Here is a 22090-nt window from a genome sequence, read left to right on the forward strand (position 1 = left end):
CCCTGCCTGGGACTAAACCAGTTACCACCTCGCCATCTGCATAAAGCTCTAAACCAGAGGGTGTGGAGCGATGAGTTCACCAGCAGGGAGTGGTGGCAAGGGAGTACAAGTTAAATTTGCAAGTCTTGATTTGCTCCTCGTGATTCTTTTTTCTCAAATGCCACAGCATGTGCAGGGAGTTAAAACGAGCAGCGTTGTCACGATGCAGCCAAGCCTGATTAGACAGCCTGGAATTCATTTCCCCAGTTTTCTGCGTGGGTTGCACACAGCATGAGAGGGAATAAGAGAAAAGGCTTCATGGCTCAGAGACGGCTGCACCATAAACGACAAAGACGCACCTGACAAGCCCTTGCTCATCCTGGGAGCCAAGGCAGGCTCTGCAGAGGCTTGGCAGTCTCTGCTGTGGTGGTGTTGGCACTGGGCACAACCCACACCAGCCTCAACATGACCATAGTCTCCTCTCTTCTTCCCCCTCCCTCATTTCTTTCTCTCTCTTTACCTTTCTCATAGTCTCTCTCTTTTTTTCCTGCTTTCTCTGATACAAATGGGTATTAAGCCTTTGGGTTTTTTTCAAGATTTTTAAAAAGAGAAAATTATTTGTGCTTCTTTGTGATGTTTTTCCCATTTAACTGTGAACCAGGGTAGATGCTCTAACTCACATTTGAATCCCCAATGTCTGATATACTCAGCACCTGGTGGATATTTATGCTTAATAAATGCTGACTGACTGGTTGAATGAATGAATGAATGAACAAGCAGATGATCAAATAAGCCAGTATGTGAGAGTTGTGATTCAGTATTCCTCTTTGAGGAGATGACAGTTTCTTCAGTGTCTTTAGCCTTTGCTTGCTTCACTCTGACCCAACACAGTGAAATATTTGCAAAGACTGTAACTCAAAAGGATATTTTAAAAGAATGCAGTGGGAAATAGTGATTTAAAGGGCTAGCATGGAGTATAATAGATGGTGGTGTGACCCTCACCTCTGTTACTTACAAGCTGGGTGACCTGGGTCAAGTTACATAAGCTCTCTTAGCCTCCTTTCCCCATAAAAGAAACTGGACATTATATGATATACCCCATGCAGTTAACATGAGGAGCAAATAAAATAATGTGAAGCACACAATGTGGTATAGGACATATCACAAACATATAATAAATGGTAATGCTCATGATTACAATAAAAATGATAGTGATGATTACTAATGCTTAACATAAACATTTTAAAATAGTTGGTGAGCTGCTGAGATAACCTACTGCTCTCTGATACATTTGAGATGAAAAAAAATATCCTACAAAAAGTAGTTTGGATATTCCATGTACACCATATAGCATAAATATGCTTACTTTACCAATTGATAAAAATAATTGTATTTAAGATTACCTTATTTCTATGTCTCTACTGTGGAGAGAGTTTAGATGTTGGGCAGTTAACTACTCTTTTTGTTAATGTCTTAATTTCTGTAAAATGCACTGAATTGATTGCTTGGAAAAGAAAGTTTGCAGCAAGTTGCACTGACATTCAGCTCTCAAGCAGATAAAGCAGGATTACTCAGCACTACTGACATTTGGAATTAGATCATTCTTTATTTAGGGGGCTGTCCTGGGCACTGTGGGATATTAAACATCCCTGAACTCTCTCCTACTATATAACAGTAGCAGTCCACCCCTCACCCAAGGTGTGACAAACTAAACTGTCTCCAGACATTGCCAATGCCCACGAGGGACAAAATCTACATATATTCCCACACCCTGGGTTGAGAACCACTGAGTAGAAAAACATGGTCCATTAGAATTGAGAGGAGGGGACATGCTGGTCATGATTGTACTTTTACCCATGGAAATTTACATGCCAGTATACAAGGATCTGAAGATTTGGGTCCTGAATCACCTGTGCCTTCTACCATGCTTGCTGGAACAAATGTGTTTCTCTGGTCTCAAGTCTACTCTGTAAAAGTTGTCTCATCAGTTCCAGCTCCCTGCTGAAAATTCACACAGCAGCCCCTCCAGGGCTCTGTTTAGTAGAAGCCATCCAGGTGATTTCAGTGTGTTTGCCATGGAGAGGCTCTTCAATCAATGGCCACAATCAATTCAAAGGCTCCTCAAACTCACCCTCATTGAGTCCTTTACACCCAGCCAGGCTGAAATCAGAGCCTAGAACAAGAGCTTTGCCAAGCAAGAAAACAAACGAATGAAATCTTGATGCAGTTCAAAACCACTGCAGAACTCACTTTCTCCTAACCTAGTGAAGAGCAGGAAAAAAAAAAAAGAGCATCACAAATCAAAAGAAATGTGGCTTCACTAAAGAGTGAAAAATCTCAGCCTCAAACCATTTCCTTCAGAGAAAGTGAAGAGACCTTGTATAATTGGGTCAAAGCTAGGAAGATGTCAAAATTGAGGACAAAACATTTCCAGCAAACCACAGAAAAGACATTTGGAGAAGCTTTTTGTTTTGTTTTGTTTGAGTTGAGTTCTATGTAAATCAATAAATCAATCTTAAGTCTTCTGCAGAGGGAAAAGGTTATGAAATCGTGACAATGACTATGAGAAATAAATCTTAATAGTGAAGGCTAAAAAGCAGCATAAAAATAGTCTTGTGAGAAAATGTATAGTGGAAAAAGCAAGATACAAATCTGTACAAGTGCTATGAATGATGCTTTCTCAGAAAAAAAAGTATAAAGAGAATCAGTTCCCATTTACTGAGTAATTACCCATCCCAGGTGTTGTGCTTAGATATAATTTTGCAAAAACATCTCTCTAATCTTTTGCAACTACCCTATGAGGGATGTGCCATTTTCTGTTTTGTTTGTGAAATAAAATAGATACATCAAGCTCAACATTGCAAAAGTAGAAGGAAATGAGATCAAGTCTTTATGACCCCGAATCACCATATTGTTAGCAACTTGATTATATTTCATTCCATATGTAAAAGCAGAGGAAAAGACTAGAAGGGGAGAGATCAAAGTGAATGTTATGCTAAATTGGTGATCTGGACAATTATGTTTTTATTTTCCAGTTCTGTTATGTTGTTCTAGTGTTTATATAGATAGATTTTTTTAAGTTATTATGCTTACCATTTGAAAGGAATGATATTTCTATTCACAAATAAATTTAACCATAAGTTTACTGTAAGATGATAAAAGACATGTTTCCCAAATATGTAGCTGCTAATATTGATTTGGTTGGTTGGTTACGGATTTGAGATCCTTCTTTTTTTTTTAATATAAGCATTTACAACTAAGCACTTGCTTTCATTGCATCCCATAAGTTTCAGTATGTTATATTCTTATTTTTATTAGTCTCAAAGTATTTTTTAATTTCCATTGTGATTTTTTTCATTGACACATTAGTTATTCAGGAGTATGTTATTTAAGTTCTACATTCCCAAACTTCCCTCTGTTATCAATTTCTAATTTCATTCCTTTATGGTCAGAGGGCAGACTTGCATAATTTTAATCCTTGTAGATTTATTGAGACTTTTTTGGGGGGTGCAACATATAGTCTGTCCTGGACAGTGTTCCTTGTGTACTTGAAAAGGATGAGTAGTACTCTGTTCTTGTTGGATAGAGTGTTATATGTGTGTCTGTTAGGTCTGGTTGCTTTGTAGTATTGCTCAAATCTCTGTTTCCTTTTTGATCTTCTGTCTAGTTCTAGCCATTAAGGAAAATGGGATATAGAAGTCCTCAATTATCATTAGATTGTCAATTTCTCTGTTTATTCTGTCAATTTTTTAATTTCTATATTGGGGGGGTCTGTTGTTAGGTGCTAAATGCACTTCTTATCGAGTATCTGGATATATCATTTTGCCTTCCTGCCAACACTCAAAATTGGCCCTTGAGTCAGTAAGAATGACAGTGATGCATAATGCTTAACATTTAAGAGTAATAAGCACCTTATGTTCTCCTCTATCAGAGATGACATCTCTCTGGATGACTGGTTGGTAAATATGTCTTATCTGGACATAAATGTTCTTTGAAAAATAAAGTTAAAGAGTTCTTGAAAATTAAATTTTCTTCTGGTTTTCCTCTTTGGAGAATATGAACCAAATTTGACATTTTCCCTAATTTTTCAGTTTCTCAAAGGAATCACTGAATTGAAATCATATTTCTGAGCCTATTACTGGTTATGGTAAAAAATGTTACTGTCAGCACTTGCCAGAGAAGCTAGTCTAGCTTTTAAGAAGTAATCTCCCTAAAATACAAGGACTTGGAAGCTCCCCATTTCTAAGAGACACCAGACTTGCTGTAGTCAAGGTGCTACTATCATCCTACAGACATGCCCTGTGTGCCATACCATGGCATCAAGAAGATAAAAATCAGAAAACCAATATGTTACAATTTGATAAGTATTACAGCATAAATAGAAGATGCTAGAGAAGTGCTGGAAGAAGGGGGCTGTTACAGACTGAATGTTTGTGTTCCTGCAGACTACTTTGTCGAAGCCCTAATCCCCAATGTAGAGTATTAGAAGGAGTAAGGCTTTGAGGATGTAATTAGATTTAGGTCAAGAGGATGAGGCCCCCATGAAGAGATTAGTTCTCTTGTAAGAAGAGAAAGAGATCTCAGAGCATCCTTCTTCTACCATGTGAGGACACAGAGAGAAGTTAGCTGTTTACAAACCAGGAAAAAGGCGTTTGCCAGAATGTGACCATGCTGGCACCTTGTCTGGGATTTTCAACCTCAAGAACTATGACAAACAAATGTTGTTCAGCCACCCAATCTATAGCATTTTGTAATAGCAGCCAAAGAACCCTAAAATAAGGGCACTCCAACCCCAACAGGGAATATGATTCTTTTCCAACCTACAAAATTCAGAATCAAAGCGGGTTAGCTGATATAGAATATAGGATACAGATTAGGTTGAGATTATGGGACTATGTATGGGTCCAAGGGAGTGGCAGATCATTTCAACTTACTTGTGTGTGCTACTGTACAGCCATGTTTCTTGAAGTATGATCTAAGACTTATGGGTTGATCTCAAAATACTGCAAAGATTCAGGTGCTTCCCTCAGTTCTTAATGACAAATTGGGATCAATTCCATAGGTTTTCATTTTTATACATGACCAAAAACTAAGTGAATTAATAAGAGTCATTAAAAGCTTGAATTTGGGGAATCACCTGAAGTATGTGTTGATGGATGAATGGATCATGAATATGTGATGCATATGCAATGGAATATTAGCCATAAAAACAATGAAATCACATCATTTGTGGCAAAAGGAATTGTAATGGAGGACTTTATTCTTAGCAAAATAATCTAGGAGCAGAAAAAAAATACCACATGTTCTCACTCACATGTGGAATCTAAAAACGTTGACTTCATAGAAGTACAGAGTAGAATAGTGGTCACTAGAGACTAGGAAAGGGAAAGGAGGATGGAGAAAGGTTGGATAACAGGTGTCAAAGTGCAGTTATATGGGAATAATGGGTTCTGATGTTCTACTGCACAGTGGAGTGACTACATTCACAACAATTTCTTATACCCTATAAAGAACTAGGAGTTTGAAGCTTTCCAAAACAAAGAAATGATAAATGTTTAAGGAGAAGAAATTGCTAAATACCCTGATTTGATCATTACACATTGTATACACATATCTAAATTACCACACTGTACCTTAAATTGTACAATTATGCCAATTTTAAAACGCCAGACCACAAAATTGTTTTGCATTTCTCTGAGACCTTGGTTTAGTATTTATGTATACTAGTTTAATTATGTATGAAGTCTGCCTCCCACACAACATGTGGTCATGCCACCATGCCCAACACTGAAGAGATGCCCTGTAACTTCAGAATGACAATTTCTCTCAAGAGCTTCACCAGTCGCAGAGCTTCTGATTGCTGCTATCTTGGTGTTAACTAGCATTATTGGAGAACTATTCTTAGGATTTACCTTTGTTAATCATTTCTTTTTCTTGTAATTGCTGCATTATTACCACTTTAATATTTATATTGTTCCTTTCCAATTCTTTGTTATCACTGAGCGCTTTTACCACTGGAAAAAGAGGAGAGACAGTAGAGGCAAATTGTAGGGTATTGGCCAGGTGCAGTGGCATACTCCTGTAATCTCAGCAGCTCAGGATGCTCTGAGACAAGAGGATCATGAGTTCAAAGCTAGCCTCAGCAAAAATGAGGCACTAAGCAACTCAGTGAGACTGCCTCTAAATAAAAATACAAAATAGGGCTGGGGATATGGCTTAATGGTTGAGTGCCCATGAGTTCGTTCTGTGGTATCACCTCCCCCACAAAAAATTATAAAGTCTTATTTTTGTCTGCCCCAAAATTTTAACAAGTATTGCCCCAGATAAACTGTTGAGTCTCACCAAGCTACCTTATTAATGGTGGCCTGAAATTTCCATATGTCCAGAGGCTATCTCTGAGCCTATTTTAAACCATTCTCTTCCTTCTACCTTGAAATTGTCCCTGACTCCAAATCATCACAAATTCCTCCTCTCATAAGTCTTTACTGCGTAACTTGTTAGTGGATCAGAAACAGCTGTGAGATATCTTCAAACACAGAACCGCTGTCTAATTCTTGAATTCTCTCTCTTGGGAAGTAGTTTGACTTTCCATCAAGACTTAGGTATCCTGAGATCAGGGACCAAGTTTTGTATCTATACATCTTAGTACGAAATGAAGAAAGTGCCCAAGGTATAGAAGCATTACAAGGGTTATTTACAAAGCACCTGTGGTCTAATCTCAGGGTTGTGAGGCAGCAGAAATGGACAGAGTCTGTTTGGACACCAGCCCTGAGCTGGTTCCCCAGACCTGTGTCGATGAAGCCTGTTGTGGCATCTGCTGTAGCTATGAGCAAATGAGCTAACAGGACTTATGGGATTTTTGCTAATGCAGCAAATAAGCAGGAGTGTACTTGTTTTTCAGACTTTGCTGCTGGTCCTGCCTCTGCATCTGGCTCTTGAACTTACTTTCGTTTGCTTGCTTGCTTGCTTGCTTGCAGTACCAGGAAATGAACCTAGAGTACTCTATCATTGAGCTATATCCTTAGCCCTTTTAAAATAATTTTTTTGAGACAGGGTCTCACTGAGTTGCTGAGGCTGGCCTCAAAATTGTGATCCTACTTCCTCTGCCTCCCATGTAACTGGGATGCCAGGTGTGTGCCAGCCACCACACCCAGCTCTTGGACTCTTGTGAATCACCATCTGACCACCTGAAATCACAGCCAGTAGAATTGCAAGAATCTATGGTTGAACACCCTGCCTTCCCTGCCCTATGCCACTTCCAGCCTGGTTTGGGGCCCCATTTGGGACACTCATATGTCCCTTGCTATATGCTGTCTCATTCTTTTTTATTTTTTTTTTAGTTTTCGGCGGACACAACATCTTTGTTTGTATGTGGTACTGAGGATCGAACCCGGGCCACACGTATGCCAGGCGAGCACGCTACCGCTTGAGCCACATCCCCAGCCCCAATGCTGTCTCTTTCTTACCTGGTCTGATTCCTGACTGGGTCCAGGTCCTAAGTCCTTTTTCACAAGCTATGATTCCCCATCCCTAATGGGCCTTTATTGGCCTTTCTGGTTCTTGTACTGTAATGTTTTTAGTCAATTTCCATGAACAATCTGGCCATAAAATAAAGCAGGGAACACATCTAAAATCCTGCTTAAAAGGAGACACTGATCTTGACTGGAAGGATATGCTGCTCTGCCTTATATGTCTAAAGATTGTATTAATTATAATGTGGACTTTGATTCTTGAGTCTCATGGTTTTTGGTGTTTGTCAGTATGAACACATTAGACTTACTCTGTCTTCAAACCGATGATCTGTTTGATCAAATAATTGGACAATACAGAGTGAGGGTGAGTGACAACAAAATGGTGGCCCAAGAAGGAGGAAATCAATCTAACCAGTGAGGAGTTAAGTAATGTCTATTCCAGCGTAGCTCTTGCTCATGAGTTCATTAAATCAATGAATGTTACGAACTGTTCTCCCTCTGTGACCATAGACCTATAACCACTGAAATCACAGGTTTGCAGAACAGATGAGTTAGAAGCTTCTACAAGAAATAAAGATCATTTCTTAGCTTAAAACAATGTCTGTACTCATTTGGAATTCAGATCAATTAATCTGACAACTTAGATGTTCACATTCCTGTGAGATTAAGTATAAATAGGTTTCTCAGAGAGGTTTCACATTAGAATTGTTCATGGGGATGTTACAGTTTGGATCTGAAATGTCCCTCAATGGCTCATGTGTTGAAGACTTGCTTCCCAGTTAGTGGCACTACTGAGAGGTGGTGGAAATTTTCGAAGATGGGGACTAGTTGGAGGAAGTAGGTTATGGGAGTAGGAGGTGCCTTTGAAAGGGATATTTTGCACCTCCCTTTCTCAGCCCCTTTGTCTTGTTTTCTTTTTGCTTTCTGGCTGCCAGAGATAAGCAGTTTTGTTCCACCATGCCCTTCCATCATGAATGTTTGCCTCACCACACACCCAAAGCAATGGGGCCAAACAACCATAGATTAAACCTCTAAAACCAGGAGTTTTAATAAATAAATCTTTCCTCCCTTTAAGTTCATTTTCCCAGGTACTTTTTCACAGTGACAAAAAGCTAACACAAGGGAGAAGAAACATTAAAGTCTTCTCTGAGAAAATGAAGTGACAAAAATGTGTACTGGGTACTCTGCTACCTTTTCAATATTTTATTGAGTTGATTTTGTTCTCTGTTTACTGTAACCAAACATCCAAGGCTACTGAATCAACTGCTGCTATGTACCAATGCAAGGTCCTCTCTGAGCTCATTTTTAACAGCCCTTCCTTGAATCTTCAAAGCCAAATTCTTTTGAAACGGGAACTAGGGTTAAATTTAGGTCAACATGGATTTCACAAAAGCAAATCCTTTAAAGTTTGCATTAAAAATTCATGTGTCTAACTAGACAACCTTGTTCGGCTGATGATAATATTACAAAAAGTTAATTTCCCATCTCTAGGCTTTCTCACAAGGAAGTTCTGTAGCTTCATTCCAAATGGATTGGAAGATTTCATCTCAGTTTCACAACACAAGCAGGACTGAGTATGCTTATCATCAGTTTGCTCCATTCTGTCATAAATAATATCAAGTGCATGTAGCTACATGTCAGGTCAGTTCCCGTTCATGTCATTTTGTCCCCATCGAGGTTCCTGGGATTCATTTCTATGGGCATGGATTCCTCTGTTTTTTATTCTTACTCTTTTTTTTTTTTTACATAACTGAACTACAAACCTTAAATACTGTTTTTTTTTTTTAGTTTGACTCAAAATGGCTATTCTTTTTCTCTAGACTACAAAGATATCTTTTTTGCAGAAGTAGCAAATATCCTAGTAAATCCATGCACGTATGACACAAATAACATGGCCACAACCTATTGGATTGTCTCACAGAACATTCAGTTCTTCATTCTGTCTAGAGGAAAAGATATATCAGGGCCTCATCTGCCCTACTGCTTGCCTCTGCCTTCTAGAAGGTCAGAAAATTTCACCCCAACACCAACAGGGAGTGTGTAATCCATCTGAAAGGTGTGATGGGAAGAAGGGGTTGAAGCAGTATAACAAGTAGGTGATAGCATGAACTTTGAGGTCAGAAACCCTTTTTAGGATGTATGATAGATGGAGAACATCAGCTTCTCTAAGACTCATCTCAAGAATTAGGACAATAGTTGGTTATCATGAGGCTTATCAGAAACAATAGATATAGTGCTTTTCACAAAGTATCTGGCACATGGTAAGTGATTAATAAGTGCTTCTAGTGTTCAGCACATTGTAGATGATAAATATTGATTGAATAATTGGGCACGTGGACAAATGAATGAATGACCATTCAGTGAGATAAAAGCCTGTTTTAAGTTCCCAGTATAGATTCCTCTCCTGTAGATGTCTGCTTAAGAAATGGAATAGATTGTGCATGGTTGGGTTTAGTAATGTTAGATAAAGGTACATTTGCTCTCCTCAAGTCTTTTGGAAAAAGAGCAATGATTTGGGTCAATTCTACAATCCTCCTGGTGGCAAGAATTTCTATACCAGTTGACAGGAGCCTGCTTTACAGATAGAGGGTGGGCTGCGCCCCTACCAGGGGGTCATTGTTGAACAGATAAATTGAATTGCCTTATTGGGGGTAGCATGTATAGTTTTAAACCTACACTTGCTCCATCCACAGGAGTTACTACAAGGTACTATCTGCCTTCCACATACCTGGGTTAATTCTCGTCGAGCCCTAAACTCCTATTCTGTGCCCCTTCACACTTCCAGAGTTGTTCATCTCCTTGCTCCTTGGATCTTCTAGCTAAAGGAATAGCCCACTGCTCTTTGTGGTATGTGAGTGGGGAAACTGCAGCATGTGGATGAAAGAGGGCTCCCTGGATCCCAAGACCAAAAGCTCCTTAAATCTATTCCCCAAGCATTTTTCCTCTCCTCACCCTTCCCCAACCCAGAAGGGTGACCAGAAAGGAGCTGGCAGACAAACATCCTCAATTTCTGACTAATTGTAGAATAAGATGAGCCCCAAAGCTTGGCTTTACCAGAAAAATGCACCATAGACATACTAGTCTAAATTGAAGGCTCCTGGTACTTAATAAAATTCCAGGCTTCTTCTGTGCCATTTTATAGTGGTGGTTTTGAGACAAACTAGTTTTTAACTCACCTTTTTCTGCCAACTACTGTTCAGCTTTGGGGACATATTTCAGTTCACTTTTAATATTCTGGATCTCCGATAGGTTGACCGCAGGTCCTGGAAGTTTCTTAGCTCCCAGAATTGGCTTCTTCTCCTCATCTGAGGTGGGAGGAGCTCCCTGAAGGAAAATGAGAAGATATTCAACTCCCTAGAAAAGATATTTGATCCTTCTCTGGCTCATGGACATAAACCAGGAAAAAAAAATAAAGCAAGAATGTCAGATTGTGATTCTAGCAGAGTTACTTTCTCTTGCATTGTTAAGACAGCCTCAGTTCCAATAAGATCTAGAGTTTAGTAAAATAAATCTGGAAGAACAAAATAAGTAACTTTAGTGTATGGCTGGCTCTAATGATGACGTAGTTCAGGAATTTTCAAGGTTTTATTTGAGGTGCTGTGGCTGCCAGTCTTTGGTCCCACGACATCTTTGAAAAGTATAAACAAAAGGACATAAGGGAAACCACTTTGAATAAGGATAGGGTGTGAGGGGCCAATAGAGGAGACCCAGCCTTCTCCTCCTGCTTTGAAAGTATTTTAAATTTCCTATCATGATCTGTTGTTATGTTTTTGTTGCAGCTTTAGGGCAATATCTACATCCTGTCCTTTTTATGGCTCTTCCAATGCCCAGTTACAGATACGCACAAGCATACTTGATGATTGCTGATTAATTCGTTAATCTTGAGAATGTACCATAGTGACAAATCCACACCTCTATGTACATATACCCAACACACATACAACAGTGACTATAAGATAATAAGATCAGCTGCTGTGTATGGCTCCAACTCATTACTACAGAAGAAAGTTGCTTCTTAGTACATTCTTTCTATTTGCTACAGGTGGGGGAACACAGTCTCCAAGGGCCTGGGAAGAAGCTATTTAAGAGAACATTTGATCACCTTGGCAGCCTTGAGAACATGCCTCCTATCAGTTTACTGCAGGGAGGGTACTCGAATGACAGTCCCAGCTGCTTCGCCCTGAAATCCATCCATCACCAGCTGAGGTCACGCTTCCCACGGCTGCTTGTAACCAATGACTGAGTGTGACAGGAATCCTAAGGCAGGTCTATTCCTGAGAGACACATGACACTTCAACAGAGCAGCTCTGGCTGGAGAATTGACCTTAGAGCAGCCTGGAAGTCTGAATTGCTTCCGCAGATCCACCCCCCTCCATCCTTCTCACCTTCCCCTGCAGTGTGGTCTGACTGGTGCTCTGACAGCCTCCCGCCACTCCCTCCCACTTTTCCTTACAAGTAGTTTCCTCAATAAATATTTTGCACATCTAATCCCATCCTTGAGCCTGCTTCTTGGAGGACACAAACTAACATGGTCTCAAATGTGAGACTGGCAGAATTCCACTTTGGGGGCCAATACCTGGGTGAATTAATACAATTCCAAGGGGAAAAGAATAAGAAACTGAATGTCGGCCTTCTGTGAAGTCCTAGGCCCTCCAGCCTAACTTGGCAGCCCTGTCATTGGGATGATGCTGATGCCATGTGTTAGTCCCTGCCAGCTCCTATGCCTAGTTCTCAGATTGGTTAGAACTTGAAGAACATTTTCAAGCTTCTCCAAACCCTGACAAATTACTTGGAAGACATTTCTTTTATAGACACATTTTTAAATTGCTTATTAGAGGGAATGAGTAGACACATAAAATATTGAGGTGATGTTCTTCTACTAAGGACTAATGGCTTTTCCTATAGTCATTTTCTCTGAATCTGGTATAGTACTGATGAAATGGCTAACATGTCACCCACATGAAATGATAAAGTAAGTCAATGTAGACTATACCTGCTGTAAATATCTGGAAGATACCGTTTCTGCAGGTCAACGTACAGAGCCATAGGATTGGCTGCTTTTCCTTACACACACACACATTCATCATTTATAAATGTAGATATAGAAGCAGTAATTAAAGCTGTAAAACATCTACTTAGATGACTAGGTATTCCAAAATGTTCTTTGTTGGGCTTCCAGGAGGGACTTTTTAACAAGAATATAAAGTATTGCTTTTTTTTTAATATGTGTAGCAGTGAAATGAAAAATGTTTCCTCACTTATAAATGTTCCCATGGTTGTTAGGTGGGTAGATCTTAATAAAGAAGCCTGAAGGAGAAAAATGTTTCCAATTCCTTCTGTTAAGTTCCCCAGTAAGTCATATCTTTGTAACATCAAAATGTGCTCCATTGGCACATTTAACACATTATATCTATCTCTGAACTTATGTGTCAATGTACAAAGATTTATGTGAATATATGCAGATGAATAATGGTAATATTTCATAGTGGGCATCTTCTTTTCAAGTTATTAAAACCTCAGTGCACTGTGTTTTTGTTGTTTTTTTTTTAATCAAGGTAAGACTTTTAGTGTTTGATTTGGAGAGGTGAGATATAATGGAAAATTATATTTAATAATTTGACATTATGATATTGACTCAGGAAGGGGGTTAATAGTGGTGCATTTTTTAAAACTGAATCTTCTCTCATCTTTTAAAAACTTAATGAAATACAATTCTATTTCTTCCACGAATTTGTTGTTATAAGGATTACAGTAAATTAAAGCATGAACAAGCTGAGTTCCAGATGGCCTCATTTGGCTAATTAAGTACATTCTTTTTGTTTCTTTTTCATAAATAGATATTTGAACTGAGAAGGGACATGGAGGACATTCTTTGGTTCAGATGAAGAAAGGATGGGAGAAGCCTTATAGACCACAGACACATTCCCAGTTTTAGGAGTGACTGTTGGGAAGGAAAATGCTTGTTTTGGAAGTCACAGAGTATTTGTAAAGGTTAGCAAAACAGTGAAGCATTTTCCAGCTCACTTGCTTTCATATTCCTCTTTGCTACCAGATACTTTACTGAGTTCTCCCCCGAGCTCTCCTATGTGGGGTGACAGTCTACTGTTCACTCATGCCCAAGCACTGAAGACTTAACAATAACAGCAAACACTACTAGCTGTTCTAAGTTACACATACTTGCTCATTGAACCCTCATACCAGCCCTATAAATCTGGCACTACTCTTACCTTACTCACAAGACTTAAGCACAGGAGAGCTGAGAAACTTGCTTAAGATCACACAGCTAAGAAGTAGCTGAACCAGAATTAAATAATATGTTCACATTTTGAAGAGACCTGATGGAAAGGGAAATATTTAACAGAAAATCCCAACATGCTATTTTGTGGCTTGATGACATTTTGATCAAAAGAGAGATTTGTGGGGGCTGGGGATGTGGCTGAAGCGGTAATGCGCTTGCCTGGCATGCGTGGGATGCTGGGTTTGATCCTCAGCACCACATAAAAATAAAATAAAGATGTTGTGTCCACCGAAAAGTGAAAAGTACATATTAAAAAAAATTCTCTCTCTTGGTGGAGGCTTGTCAATACCTTTCCAATCACTTTAAGCCAGCAGCTGCTTGTCATGCAAAAGACCAGGCCTGCCTATGAGGATTTGACTATGAGGTTCCTGTGCCAGGCAAATGCCAATGACTGACAGGCCAAGCACACATAGGGTGCACTCTACCTGGGGAAGCAAAGCAAAGGGCTTGCCAGAGGCCACAGGTGGACCAGAGATAACCAGTGTTCACAGGCTTGTGAGGCTGCCAAAGATTCATTGGATTTCTGCTGGGGTGCATCTTCTTCTTCACATCTGAGAGGGTATCAGGATCAAAAACTCTTCTGAGTTTACATGGAGAGCCTACTGACTGTGACAGAGATATTATGTTAAGATCCCCATGTTATACCAAAATTCTCTTAAGGCAAGGCTAAGCAATGAGTCCCAAATCTATGGAAGTAAGCAATTCTGTTTCCAAACTTAGATAGTAGTATTAAATATGAATGTGGAAATTATTTTGACTTCAGATTCTATTTTCCCAAACTATGCCACAAATGGCAACTGGGACTTACCACACAGAATCCTACTTAACCTACCTTGTACCCAAGCCAAACTGCCCAACCACTCCCCTTAAAATATTGTTTCTGTGAAAAACTAATTCTGTGATCCAGGCCAGAGCTTGAAGCAGGAGAGCCCACTCCTCTGGAAAACCCACCAGTCCTCACAGTTCATTCCTGCTTGTGTGATAAGGGAGCTCCCCAGCTCTACTTTCCTCTTGCCCACTGAGCCCTGTGAAGAAGTGTGGCACCATTGAAGAAATACTCCTGGGGTCTCTGGATCTCTGTGGATACCTTACTTACTCTATCATGTAAAGAATATTAGTTGGCTACTTGTATATGTGGCTGGTTATAAAGTATATATTAATAAACTAGAATGTATCCATTCTTGATTATTTTAGAATGTGCTGGAAACCTCATATTGGGGGCAAAGCAAGAGTGAGAGCAAAGTGCTTCCCTAGCCCCCTCAGTGATACACTTGTGTGGAAGAAAGTACCAGTTGTATAGAGAAGAATCAAGGACCATCTGTACCACAGAGAAGAAGTAAGACGGAGCCTCCAAAGCAACTGTTACATCAGTCAATTTAATGAGAAAGAAGGTCAAGCTACCTTCTGATTAATTGCCACCATAGTGACAGAAACAGCTTAAGAGGAAACATGAGAAGAAAATCTAATGACAACAGGCATAGGAAAAATTCCACTGCCTTCCATTTTACCTTCCCATGGCTCTTTCTCACAACATGCAAAACAGTAAGTCCAGGGGTCTCTCATGAAAATTGGACAATTAGATCAACTGATGAATAATCATTTATCAGATACCTACTAGACTATGCCATATCCATTATATCACAGATTATTTTATCACAGCAACACTCTGAAGAATGGAGGACATACAATTTGAGGCACACTCTCAAGTACTTGACTCAGATCCTGGATGGAGAATTCATGAGTTAACTGGAAGGCAAGTTAGAGAACTAGAACTTAGGGTTATATAACCATTGAAAAGCAGGGTAGAGGGCTAGGGTTATGGCTAAACGGTAGTGCACTTGCCTGGTGTGCATGAGGCACTGGGTTCAAGTCTCAGCACCACATATAAATAGATAAATAAAGGTCAATTCACAAATATTTTTTAAAAAAAGAAAAAGAAAAGAAAAGCAAGGTAGGGTCAGGTCTTTTAAACTTGCATATTCAACAATTTTATTCATCAAAGGTAACTTAGTAGCTGAAATTCCAGAACTTGATGACATCACTTAAATAGTTCATTTCTTTCTCTCAAGAATTATCTATTGATGGGAGGCTGGAACCACTGACCCAGGACCACATCAAGAATAGTCACAGGGCTGGGGTTGTAGCTCAGTGGTTGAGCACTTGCCTTGCACATGTGAGGCACTGGCTTTGATCTTCAGCACCACATAAAATAAATAAATAAATAAATAAATAAATATATTGTGTCCATGTACAACTAAAAATATATTTTAAAAAAAGAATAGTCACAGGAGGGATGGGGTCGAGGCTCAGTGATAGAGCACTTGCCTAGCACATGTGAGGCACTGAATTCTATCCTTAGTACCACATTAATAAAATAAAATAAAGTTTAGGGGCTGGGGTTGTAACTCAGTCGTAGAGTGCTTGCCTAGCATGTGTGAGGCACTGGATTCGAGTCTCAGCACCACATATAAGCAAATAAATAAATAATCCATCAATAACTAATAAAAATTTTAAAAATAAAGTTTAAAAAATAGTCACAGGAGAAAAGATTAGATACAGGATAAAATCTTGTTAGTAACCATAATATGGTGATAGATGTTGTTGGGGGGAAATACCAAAAATGTCACTGAAAAAGTAAAAAAGCCTTTTTACTTTTATCACAAGATAAAATACAGTTTTGTGTGCATTTTGGCTTTATTTAATTCCATTTTTCTTGTCTTGTGCTAATAAAATGCTTCAAAATCTTAATTTTTACCTCAGAATCAGATCTTCCTTCCAGGTTTCAGCAGAAAAGTCACATGTGAATAAAAAAACAAAAACTTCTGAAAACTCTTTGCTACTTATTGCATAATGTAAGCCTTCATTTTAGCAAACCAGGTACTTGAATTTGGGGAAGAAAAATTAGAGGGAGAAAAAAAAGTAGAAATGGAGTTTTGATAGACTCCTTTGCAAAGTTGTCTTCAAAGGAAACATCCAGAGGTCATGGTGATTGTTCAAATCCACAAGTGATTCAATGTGCATACTTCCAGAACTCCAATTTGTATTCAGCACACATCAGAAGCTGTCTTAAATACATCCTATTCAGATTGATAAAGGTTTCCAAGTGAAACCTAGCTAACAAATTACTAGTAACTATCACTAAACTAAAAGCAACTGAGAGGCTATGTCCTCCCTGACACACATAAAATCAATGAACAACAGGAAGCTCAGTATCCTCAAGAAACTGTGCCAGGGACTTGGTTGAAGAAATGAGAGGGACAGAGTTTCCTAGCTGAATAACCAAGACAACTACATAAATCTGCATATTATATATTGATTCCCTGATGCACATTTATTTCCCCTCCCTTGTCCTGCTGCCCCACCTGGCCTCTGCTCTCCTTCAGGGAGGATTTTGGAGGAGACAGACCTTGCTAAGCTCTACTAGCTAAGTTTTCCTCACCTCCTCGGTTTCAGGAGTACATTCTTTTCTTCTGGGGGGTTGCCCAGCTCCTGGCCGAAAGGCTCCCATTGGAATATTGATATTTGCCTAAAAGAGAAAATGGTGTAGATTTAGCTCGAGAAATGTATGAAATTGCAATGATACTCTGAGACAGCAATCATTGTGAGAAAAAATGTGTCTGAAAAGTACATCTTCAAAGCTTTTTATCTCAGGAAAATTGCTGTAATGACAGCACAAAATATGCAAAGGAAAATTTGACTTCCATTTGTTACAGATTTCTGGTATTCATCCTTATATCTGAGCAGCGATTTTACAATTCCTTATTGGGTGGAAGAATTTGAAGACAGTTTGTTCTCGCTATTGCCCTCCTGTGGTGCATATTATCTCTGTCAGGGATAAGGAAGAAACACAGAACCGTAGGACAGAAGGAAAGCATCTGCAAAAGCCACCCCATGCCCTTGCCTTCCTTCAGGTCCCTTCAGATTTACCAAGGAATGGGGGACATTCACACCTCCTATGCTGCTGTTCCCTTCTTTACATAACATCCTGCCATATTTCAGCATTGCCTTAGGCCTCTGGAATTGACCTTCAATCCTCTTCCCAACACACTCTTCTGTGTCAGTAAGGAATAAGCAGAATGTTGAAAAGACAAGTTCCCTTTGTATTATAACTCACCGATTCTTATTCTTTATTAAGACAACATATTAATCTCCATCAGTGGAGAACACAAAATACCATCTACTTAATATGAAATGTTCCAAAAATTAAATTATGTAATGTCATGTTGACATAGTAATTTGAACTTGGGAAGAGAATACATAAATTTGAATTTTGCCCATATTTTATCTGATATCAAAAGGTGAAAACACCCAGGCATAGTGGCACGTGCCTGTAATCCCAGCAGCTCAGGAGGGTGAGGCAGGAGGATCAAGAGTTCAAAGCCAGCCTCAGCAACTTAGCAAGGCACTAAGCAACTCATTGAGACCCTATCTCTAAATAAAATACAAAAAAGGGCTGGGGGTGTGGTCAGTGGTTGAGTGCCCCTGAGTTCAATCCCTGGTACCAAAAAAAAAAAAAGAAAAAGAAGGGTGAAGACATATAATAGAGACCTAAAATGTCTTCAACCAATAGTAGCACTCACATAAAACATTCATTAAACACTTTTTTTAAAAAAAAGTACAACACATTTTTTCCACTATAGATAAAAGTGTTGCTTTATGAGTAATGGGATATGTGGGTTTGAAAAGTTGAAGTTTCATCTTGTTTTGAGTGACAATGATGCCTGAGCAAAGGCATCATTTTATTATAACACAGATTGGACCAAATGAAATTATTGTGAAATGTAATAATGTCCATTTGGAAGCACCTGGTATAAGCTGTCACCAGGGGAATGACACCCATGACAAGTGGTATCCACTGTCCATGTTCATTCAGCACGGACAACAGGAAGTAACTTTTCCCATCTAGGGGCTTTAAAACTTCCCTTCTTACTAGAATAATGATGATTCTACAGAAAAGAAATCAATCAAGAGTATTTATAGTGGAAAAAAAAAACAGAGGTACATCATTGTGGTGCCATCACTAGAGCCAGCAAGCCAGGAAGTATTTTTGATTAATATGTCCTATAAGACAGATAAGATAGAGGGAAAGATAGGTCTTAAATAGTTGAAAATATGGAGCCATACTTTGTGAACTCCAAGATGTATTTTTTTAATATATTTGAAATCATAATGTGTCTTACAGCTAGTGATATCTTATACTTTTTTTTTTGAGACACAGTCTTACTGTATTACCAGGCTGGCCTCAAATTCCTGAGCTCAAGCAGTTCTCCAACCTCAACTCCCAAGAGACTGGGATTACAGACATAGGACACTACGTCCATTTGTATCTTATAATTTTAATTGGCAAATTTTCTTTATTTCTGGGCAAGACATAAAATAATAGTATTAGCTGGGGTTGTAGCTCAGTGGTAGGGCCCACTTAACATGCATGAGGCCCTGGATTCCATCTCCATCACCACCAAAAACAAGAAAATAAAATAAAATAATGGTATTTTACAACTGACAGTGTTTAGATTGGAAGACATATCATAGGGACCTGAAGTAAGAAGATCAAAACAATATAAATAAGACTCATAGAAGATGATACATAATTGAGTCAATAGACTATTTCCAGTAGTACAGTCTGGATGAAAGAGGGAGATAGTCAATAAGGGTTATATGGGAGAAGGTTAATCAATTAAAAGTTTAGTGAGATCACCCCATCCCAACCCATTTATTAAGAATCTACATACAGGGGGAATCTTCCTAATAGCCAGGTCAGATTATCATATTGTTTCTAAAAGACTTAATAGTTAAACTAACCTATTTACTCAAGTATGTATGTTCTATAGTTCATTGTGGCTTTCAGTAAAAAAAAAAAATGCAAAAGTCATCCACAATAATGTAATAGATAAAGCACATGCTATGGGCCCACCCGCTTTTCCCATTTGGGGATTAATTGTAGAAATTCAAGTAGCCTCTCCATGGGTCATGTGTGGTTTACAATAGTGAAAAGAGGGGCTGGGGATGTGGCTCAAGCGGTAACACACTCACTTGACATGCACAGGGCGCTGGGTGCAATCCTCAGCACCACATAAAATAAAGATGTTGTGTCCACCGAAAACTGAAAAATAAATATTAAAAAAATTCTCTCTCTCTTTTCTCTCTCTCTCTCTTTAAAAAAAAAAATAGTGAAAAGAGCCCAGTTCTAGGAGTTGCTAACAGATTCTCAGTACTTGAAAAAGTGATAGCTGCTCTGTCCCCACTTGTGATATGAATATTAGGCTACAGCAGGGTTTTTCAAACCTCTTAACCATGGAATCCTTCCCTCAATTAAGGAATTCTAAGGATATCTAATGCAAAGTCTGAGGAGATGGAGGTTTGAACACCTACATTCTCACAAGTATTCTGAGGTTGATATAATCATCTTTGTTTTACTGATAAAGAAACTGAGTTAGATAATTTGTACAAGGTCACACAATTAACACAAGCAAGTGGGCATGCTGGCACAAAATGTCTGTAATCCCAGCCACTCAGGAAGCTGAGTCAGGAGGACCCCAAATTCCAGACCAGCCTGGGCAACTTTGCAAGACTGTCTCAAAATAAAAAGGACTGGGGATGTAGCTCAGTGGTAGAGCACCCCTGTGTTCAATCCTGACCGCCCCTCTCCCCAAAAAAGACTACAAGCAAAAGCCAGGATTCTAAATCAAAGCTGTCTAACTGTAAAATCAGACCTTTATACTCTACCAAACCATTCTCCAAAGAGTTCTTTTCACTTGGCTGAAGTTAGCTGTAACCTGCTCTGAAATTACAGACTTATATTTTGAGAAAGGCCTTTGAAAAGGGGCATACAGAATAGATAATTCCAGAATATCTGCCAAAGAAAAGCCACTTTGAAAAATGAGCCATTAACTTACTGACTTGACACTTTTTCTTCTTTAAAGCATCACTCACATCAGGAACCTAAATGGCTTTTTATGACAGCAAATATTGACAGGAATGAAAGCAGCCTGAAAACATGTGGAACATCCAATCATTCATGTGCACCAATGAGGGAGTGTAAAAGGAATGCTTTGTCAACGGTGGCATGCATTACACTAGTAATAAGATGATTAGAGATGTTTCATTAATATAATTGTAGGGCAGTGATACTTGAATGACAAATTATAGACTAAATTATACACATAAAGAAAATTCCTTTAACTTGAATTTGATAGGAAAATGTAGATGTGTAGATCTCTGTTTTTATTCCATTGGCCAGAGAATTGGGTCATATTCTTGTCTTTTTCACTGACTTGCTCCAGTTTGTTTGAAATACTAGGAATGGAAACCAGAGCCTTGAACGTGCTGGGCAAGCACTGTACCACTGAGCTACATACATCCCCAGGGCTTTCTCTGTGATTGAATACAAATGAAATATCTTTTCAATCCTTCACTCTTTCCCCCTGCAAATTGAGTATGGCATTGGCCATTGAAAATGAGTTTGGAATATAAGCTTCTATCTATCTGTCTATCTATCTATCTATCTATCTGTCTATCTATCTATCTATTTTTGGAACTGGAGAGTTAACCCAGGGGTACTTAACCACTGAGCCATATCCCCAGCCCTTTTTTAATTTTTTTATTTAGAGACAGGTTCTCACTAAGTTTCTTAGGGCCTTTCTAAGTCACTGAGGCTGGCTTTGAACTTGCCATCCTCCTGCCTCAGCCTCCGAGACACTGGGATTACAGGCTTGTGCCACCACACCTGGCTATAAGCTATTTTTAAAATGAAAGAATAAACACAGAAAAGGCTTAACATTAATGACCAAAGTCATTAATGTACAAAGTCATTAATGTTAAGTTGGAGTTTTTTTTGCTATATAGATTCTGTATAAATGTGAAGGAAGCAGGTTCTTGGTTTTTTTTTTTTTTTCCTCCCTTTGGTAATGCAACCCTATCTAATTCCTTTCTCTCCTTGAGGTTTACTCATATTAGATATTTTTAAATGTGCTCCCCTTCAACAGACCAGGTACATCATTTTCCCAAGCTATACATAATTTGTTACATCCTCCAAGTTGGGAATGGAAAAAATCTACTAGATCATCTTTTGCCAGTACAGGATACAGTTCCCTGATAGAAGACCTATCTGATGTGAAATGAATACTACATTTGATCTCACCAGATGAAGAAAAGTAGAAAGAATTCCCTGTAAGTTAATTCCACCACTCCCTTAATTATTTGTATTGTTCTCTTTACTTGACTCCAGGCTTTGAGCCAGGAGGATTCTGGAAACAATATTCCCTTCACAGTCACTCCACTGGGGTTTACAATGGAATGACATCTTCTTTCCCCAGGGGGTTGGATTCTGATAGCTGCTGGC

General features: G+C 38.9%; 1 protein-coding gene across 2 annotated transcripts in view; it reads right to left on the reverse strand.

Annotated features, from left to right (window-relative positions):
• Smpx (small muscle protein X-linked) overlaps positions 1–22090 on the reverse strand; it is a 56112-nt gene that overhangs the window by 21851 nt on the left and 12171 nt on the right. For both annotated transcript variants that reach the window (XM_046430591.2, XM_046430592.2), the window contains exons 3-4: positions 17189–17275; positions 10628–10775 (exon numbers count right to left, since the gene is read on the reverse strand). In XM_046430591.2, the coding sequence (XP_046286547.1) occupies positions 10641–10775; positions 17189–17275 (222 nt within the window). In that variant the 3' untranslated portion in view covers positions 10628–10640. The remainder of the gene's footprint in view (positions 1–10627; positions 10776–17188; positions 17276–22090) is intronic.

Source organism: Marmota monax, unplaced genomic scaffold (assembly GCF_021218885.2).
Source record: "Marmota monax isolate L192 unplaced genomic scaffold, Marmota_monax_Labrador192_F-V1.1 WCK01_AAM20220418_F8-fsc00307, whole genome shotgun sequence".
Taxonomy (NCBI): domain Eukaryota; kingdom Metazoa; phylum Chordata; class Mammalia; order Rodentia; family Sciuridae; genus Marmota; species Marmota monax.